The 7647-nt window shown below is 37.6% G+C and overlaps 1 protein-coding gene across 2 annotated transcripts in view; it reads left to right on the forward strand.

Annotated features, from left to right (window-relative positions):
* gnai3 (guanine nucleotide binding protein (G protein), alpha inhibiting activity polypeptide 3) overlaps positions 1-5805 on the forward strand; it is a 15938-nt gene extending 10133 nt beyond the window's left edge. Inside the window, exons 5-9 of one of the 2 annotated variants that reach the window (XM_032521143.1) lie at positions 1357-1485; positions 2549-2678; positions 3052-3205; positions 3817-4020; positions 4653-5805. In XM_032521143.1, the coding sequence (XP_032377034.1) occupies positions 1357-1485; positions 2549-2678; positions 3052-3205; positions 3817-4007 (604 nt within the window). In that variant the 3' untranslated portion in view covers positions 4008-4020; positions 4653-5805. Of the gene's footprint in view, positions 1-1356; positions 1486-2548; positions 2679-3051; positions 3206-3816; positions 4025-4652 lie in introns of both variants that reach the window. The other variant, XM_032521142.1, reaches the window with a different exon arrangement.
* The last annotated feature ends 1842 nt before the right edge of the window (positions 5806-7647 follow it).

Genomic DNA, 7647 nt, shown 5'->3' on the forward strand with positions numbered 1-7647 from the left:
AATAAACCAGAGCATGTTTTTCTCTAATCCAGTAATGTTGTGTGGAGGGACCCGACATTCCTCTGCAGCGCTGTGGTAAAAGGTCTGGCAATGCAAGGCTATTATGTTGGTTGTTCTACTGAAGCACATAAGGGTGAACCATTTACTTAATCCTACAGCAGAAAGGATTAGTTGATTAATCAGTTAGTCAATCAGCAGAAATATAATCATCAAATATAATCTTCTCTGTTGGGATGATTGGCTCTTTTCTTTATTTTATGTGATAATAAACTGAATATATTTAGGTTTTTGACTTCGGATAAAACAAGAATTATTTTTCATATCATCTTACATTTTATAGAACAAACACTGAATTTAATTGTGGAGGAAAATAATAAATAAAAACAATATTCTTCAATTTGCAGCCTTATCTGATTCCAAATCAATTTCCAATGAATCAAGTGTATTTTTTTTTTATATTATTGAACCCATTAACACTTTATAAAAATTCCAGATGGAAGTGAAACTGCTTCAACAATTTGTAGGGAAGTTAGAAATTGGGTCATCCCTCTTGTTACTCTTAAACTTGCAAATACATTTCTTGTAATCTTGTTTCCTTCTTCATGAGGTTGGACTCCATAGTTTTCCTTCCTCATGTCTATAACATTTTTTACTGGAACAATAAGGAAGGCAAGATGTGTCTTGTTCTCCATGGTCCTGTGTCAGCTTGTTGAATGCTGATTGCATTCCTGAAAAAGGAGAAACTTGAAGGACAATATGATGGGGAAATGTTTCTGTCAACTTGCAGCTGTTATATATTACTTCACTTGAAAAAATAGTTTCAGATTCTAGTGATAGTCAACCACTGGATACAATTATCTGATGAAGAAAATAAAGCAGTATGAGCTAAATATAGACCATTCTTGTATTACCTTGACATGGATAAAGGCCAATGTTTTCTGTTGCTGTAGCGTTTATATCACACTCTCCTTGAAAGAAAGTTGATCTGGGACACTTTCTGTATTTTGAAAACAGCCTGTCATGGTGCACTTTGTCCACACTGCGAGTCTAAAGGAACCAGGGTAGTTAGTCTGTTTTTACTCAAGTCACAATGAGCCAGTGTTTATCAAGCACCAAAATATGAGCCCATATTTAGCATGGAGTCCTCAGACATCTGTCTGCAGAGCAAACCCTCCACTTCACCAGACATAAGTGTCCAAAAAACATTTTGTCGCAGCCCTTCAACATGGTGTCTGTTTTTATGAAGCACATATTGGGAGCTGCCTCTACTGCAGATACCTCTACAGTACATTTGTACTGTGATGTGTGTATTGCCTCAGGGATAATCTTCATCTACCCATGTCTTCTGTCTCTCAGCTACCTGAATGACCTGGACAGAATCTGTCAGCCTGACTACATCCCATCTCAGCAGGATGTGCTACGTACACGTGTAAAGACCACTGGCATCGTGGAAACTCACTTCACCTTCAAAGATCTCTACTTCAAGTTAGTGTTGCTGTAACGTATGTGCTCATGATGGACCCTGTCCTCGGGTGGGCTGCTTGTGCCGTAAACATAACTTATTAATTTTAACAAGCAGGGCCTGAGCTGGTTTCAGTCAGCATTTATATCTAAAAACAAGGATTCCCATCCTGGGGGCCTGGACCCTCCTAGAGAGATTATTACCGAGGCAGGAATGATTGAACAACAAAATTCTGCTGTACAAAATTATGTTTATTTTTTTGGACTCCAGTTTTTGAAATAATCTCTGAAATACTAGATAGTTTTACCTCTTCATATGAAAATTGTGATGATGGGTCACAAGAAAAACAGGCTGGGAGTAATTTTATTTCATGAGTGTGATGTTGGTTTTTCATTATCTAACAGTGGATGATCATTGCTGTCACAAAAAATGAAAACACTTGTAAAAATGTAAAAAGACTTTTTCACATGCATTAAATTTTGCATTATCTCATCTATCTATATCCATGCTGGTTATACTCTAGCTGTCTGTGTTTATCATGTTGTCATAATGCGCCCTCATCATGTTGATTAATTTTGTAGTTTTTTTTTAATCCCGGTCCCAGATGATTTTTTCTTTTTTAGAAACTGCATATTGAAGTGCCGATTTTCAAGCCTCTTTTTTAACTAGCAAATGCTGCTGACTAGCATTCAGCCTAATGCGTTGAAGTAAATGTGATTACATCTCTTCAGTCCTTTTACATTATTTCATTATCTAGCTTATGTACTTATACATATTGGTGAAACATTTAATGTAATAGCCTCCCTGGCCTGCCTTTGTAACCCCATAAAAACGCTCAGGATCTGGAAATATGCAATCCCTGAATTGGTGTTGAAGCACACAGTGGTATTTTGTTTCTGTGTCAGTTAAACAGCTCTGTACAGATTCTGTTTGCCTCTGAGGGCCTCAGGTGGACACAGAGGCAGCGTGCGTGTGTGTGTGTGTTCTTGTCTTGGATTTAAGAGGACACTCATCTTCATAAAACACTGGAATTAAAACGCAACATATTCACTGTGCGTGCGTGCGTGTGTGTGTGTGTGTGTATAGGATGTTTGATGTTGGGGGTCAGCGCTCAGAGAGGAAGAAGTGGATCCATTGCTTTGAGGGAGTCACATCTATCATTTTCTGCGTAGCACTCAGTGACTATGACCTCGTCTTGGCTGAGGATGAGGAGATGGTAAGTGATGGGTGCAAAATGATATTCTATTGAAATGTCATATTAAGTAATGACAGTGTGACAGTAAATCTGCTTTTATAGCTTGTAAGTGCTGGCAAAGACACAAGAGTACTTCTCCCATTTAGATTTAGCCACTAAAAGGCATGTAAAATATGTTTTTATTAGTCTGTATCTTTTACGATGCTTTTGGTACACATGCTATTTCATTACACATAGCCTTAGGTTCAGGTCGGAGTAGTCATTATGCATAACCGGCACTGTGACAGTTGTAACCAAAATTGTCATCATTCATTTTTATTATTCACACCTGTGTTAAAATGTATTCCGTGAAAAAGGCCTATTGTGGGTAAGTTAACATCTGCTCTTTCCACAGAACCGGATGCATGAGAGCATGAAGCTTTTTGACTCCATCTGCAACAACAAGTGGTTCACACTTACCTCCATCATCCTCTTCCTCAACAAGAAGGACTTGTTTGAAGAGAAGATCAACAGGAGTCCGCTCACTATCTGCTACCCCGATTACCCTGGTTAGACAATATTGTGTATTAGCAACTTATTGAATTGTTATACGGTGCAGTGTGTCATCGCTCTTGTGTTTCTAGTGTGTGTCTAATGTTTTGATGAATGGAAATCTTTATTTATCCATTTTATGTATCTGAACATTAACTATCTGAAAATGCGTGATTGTGCGCTGATTAATTTTACCTTACTAAGAGAATATAGCACATTGAATCTCATACTGATTCAGCGTTTTTTACGGAGCAGTCATACAATGTAACAGCCGCTTGCAAAAGACATTGTATGAATAATAATGAGTGCCCTTGTTTGCTTTTCAAATGTTTTGCTGGTTTTTCCACTTTTAAACAAAAAACAAGCTCAAATCAACATGTATCCCACAGTAGAAAGAACAAAACCTGTATCAACAAAAAATAACAAATATTTGTAAAAGGTGACAACCAGCAAGCAGCTCACTGGCAGTAAACCACAGCTGGTCTCAGATTAATGGCATCTTTGTTTCGCTTTGGTGTGTTTAACCCATATTGTTAAAAACAAGATGAACTATTTACCAGAAATCATGCAGGATTGTTCCTTGTAAATTATAACCAACTTCTTCTTATAAACATCTTTTTTACTGCAGGTGGGCACTCATACGATGAGACTGCAGCCTATATCCAGTGCCAGTTTGAAGACTTAAACAAACGAAAGAACACCAAGGAGATCTATACCCATTTCACCTGTGCCACGGACACAAAGAATGTGCAGTTTGTGTTTGACGCTGTCACTGACATCATCATCAAGATCAACCTGACTGAGATCGGGCTCTACTAAAGCTTCAGGCCCTGCAGGTCAGCACAATGACTTTAACCTGCACCACTGATTATGCAGAATGATCCAGACATGTGGCAACATGGTGTTGTTGTCAAAGCCAACAGTTTTCAGATTGTTGCATCACTGCAGAGACAATAGTCAAGTCTCTTCTGTGACTTTGCTCATGTGTCGGCCTGTCTGGTCCAGAGAGTTTAATAGCTTCATAACTATAACTAAATTCATACTACACAGAATTGTATCCATGTGTGTGGAAAATGCTAACATGCTTAACACAATGCTAACAGGGCTAGCAGAAAATGTATTGCTAAATGTAACCGTCAGAACATCGGTATGTTTCACATCTGGTACCATGTTAACTGTGGCATTTTAGCAAAATAACATTAGCACTCAACTCAAAGTAGAAAGGCTGAAAAGGGTAGCTGACACTAAAGTTGTTCCCATCTGACATTTGTAAATATAGTTAGTATAAATAGATATTTTCCATCCAAATATTGTTTTCTGGTGTGTAAAGAGCCAAAAAACATCTAAAAATGTAATTTATTATTACCAAGTACTTTATGAGTGAATATGTAAATGACATGTTTAGGGACATTATATTCATATTCAGTATTAATTAATTAATTCTGTTTTTCATTTACCTTGCAGGTGTCTGGAGCAGAATCAGGACTTCTGGGCGGGTATGTCTTGTTTTCAGAGGGTGAATTGGAAAGTAGGTGTTACTAAGGACTGAGCTCGTGGCCACACAGCATGCCGGACCTAAATTCCACAATTTGGGGACTTGATACTACAATTGCTTTTGTCTTAATAGATGTTACGATGCAGAGCATACTGGGAGGAAGTGATAAGTGTGGAAGGCTTGTGAAATTATCACTGTGAGATCTGTGGAGTCCTGTCATATTTACAGTAAGACCTTTGCATCATTCGGGGGCTGGCAGGAAAAGCCCCTCTGATGTCTCTGACACATTTATACTTTGTCTGTAATATGTACAAGGACCAAAACAAATCCATCACTGCATTTCCCAGTTTCACAGCTGTTCTGTAAATTCGGTTCACTTTTTCTGTTGCATCTTTTCTTAGCCTCTCTTAGCTTCTCACTTTTATTGGAATAATTGCATTTGATTTTTGAGTTGCAGTTGTATAGTATTTCCACTTCTGGATGTGTGAACGCAGTAACGTATGTATGGAGACAAGGTTTTGTTTGTGAGCAGTTTTGATGTATATAACGTAACCTTTTGGGTCGGGGATTAGTTAGCAAGCGTGTACTCTGTAGCAACACAGCTGTCTACACAGTTAATTATTAACTAGACAAGATTGTATTGAACAGTATTTTTATACATGAAAAATATCACTGCAAATCAATTTTTAAAGGGAGATCTTGATTTCCCTGTGGGTTTTTAAATAGTTTTAGAGTTTGGAATATGACTAATATTATTCAATAAGTGGAGGTCAATATAGAATATCCTTTTTTTTCAAGGTACATTTTTTTAATCCTATGGATATCAGTGAAGATAAATGAACACAATAAACATAAAGTGGGATAGTTTGAAATAGCCAGATGCTTTTTTTGCTTTTTCTTTGGTTGAAGCCATCACATAATACTACCACTACTACTGCTACTACTACTACTACTTATGATAATAATAATGATAAGTCTATATATATCTGACATACAGAGTCCTGTAGTGGAGCACAGTTACTTCCTGCACAGAGAAAACATCCCTGAAGGTTCAAGTCTAGCTTTCTGTAGATTGCATTGAAGTTGTATTGTTTTTTTAACATCATTAAATGATGGCACAAAGTTGTCTTCTCGTCCTTACACCATAATCTTACCACAGGCAACACCAATTAGATGTGATCCATTCTGAACATTTGTAGTCTTACTTAAACCATGCAGGGAAGGAGGTCATGCAAATTGGAAACTATTTTTAGACTTTGACACATCTGTATGCTTAAACTGAGGGCTCAGTTTTTTCAGACTGCTGCACAAACCACAACTCACCAATATGTCCACATTGTCCTACCTTGAATGTTGTCTCTGTAGTATAACACTCAATTGAAATGTATTAATGCCATGAGTTATTATCAGAACATAGATTCAAACAGATCCAGCACATTAATATTTTTAAGCCAAAAAACCTGAATTCTATATTTTTCTTTATCTCAACAAATCCCATTAAAAAAAGACCAACCCAAGTGTCCTTCTTTCAAAACGTTCTGACTTCTCTTTCCTGTCTGCTGCACTCAGCCCCAATTCCATTTCAATCAGAAGAGACTTAATTTAAGAGTGAAATAAGTTTACTGAACATGGTGCATAATGTGTTGATATGTTAGAGCATTGGGCGATTAGACTCCATTGCAACATAAAATTATAAGGGGTAGAGAGGCCGTGGATATATAGGAATATCCCTCCGATGGAGTGTAGACACTAGTGGAGGTGATGAAGGGATAAAGGAACCCTGAAGAGCTGGATAAATGTAAGGCAAGGCTTCTGATGGAGAAACCCTAGGTGCTGGGAATGATGAGAACTGGAGGTGAATGGGGTGGAAGATGGTTGAAATGTGAAGCCTTTCGGAATTAACTTACGCTGAGCTTCATTAGTTGCTATTGAACACAAAAAGTTTCAAAAGAAATTTACTAAGCCAGCTAGGTACTGTAGTTCTGAGCAAATGTTAACCAGAGACTATTTTCAGCTGTGGATTAGTACATGTTTGTTGTGCTGCTCAGTGTTTACATCTGCAGGACAAAGAATGTGCAATGAAAATCAAAAACTAGCAATTGATGTGTATTTAATAGTTTTTAAACAATAATGGAGGTTCATGTCTCAGAGGAATAATTGTTGGATAAATTATTGGTATTGGTTTTGGTCTTTTCATGGGATTTGTTATTAACATCAGGATCATCCTTCAAGGTCTGACATGTTTCTTCATCTGTTTTAGTAGACTCTGTGCTTGAGAGTTTCAAAATGTAATTTCTGGCTAAAATGCCTCAGCAGAACATGTCTTCCTGTCAGGGAAGTCTGGCTAGTCCACACAGCACTCTGAGATAGGAGAAAAACGTGCTCTGGTTTATTTAGAAAGGTGCTTCTGCAAAATAGCATCAGTAAGGAACTTGTTTTGGTTGAACATATGCTCGTTCAAAAGATTAGCTCACTGTCTAGATTTACCCTGTGGAGATCTGAGGAGCAGTAACCATAGTCCTTGTTATCCACTGGAGATTAGAACGTCAACAAAAATAAAGCGGAAGGTGAGAGACATCCGGCAAAAATGAGGGACATCCAATGGATCTTCCGGCAGCACCAGAGCAATGAATTGTCATTGATATGGACTACAGTCAGGGTTATACTGCAGATGGAAATACTAATGAACCACACTGGGAATAAAATTAAAATAGAATGACAGATTGAAAGAATTCTGCACTACTTTGCTCTGGAGTTTGACTGAAAAACAGTACCAAAACTAAGAACATGCAACATTAAATACTGTATGGGACCAAAATAAGCTCTACTGTTCATTCAAATCTTGTGATGATAGTTTGTCTTGTTAGCTCCAAACACTGATTACACTCTGCTTTGTCCTTGCTTGCTGTCACATTTTATGAATCTGTCACAGTGAATCTTAACGTGCAGATTCATTACCGCTTT

The sequence above is a fragment of the Etheostoma spectabile genome, chromosome 7, assembly GCF_008692095.1.
Source record: "Etheostoma spectabile isolate EspeVRDwgs_2016 chromosome 7, UIUC_Espe_1.0, whole genome shotgun sequence".
NCBI classification, from domain to species: Eukaryota; Metazoa; Chordata; class Actinopteri; order Perciformes; family Percidae; genus Etheostoma; species Etheostoma spectabile.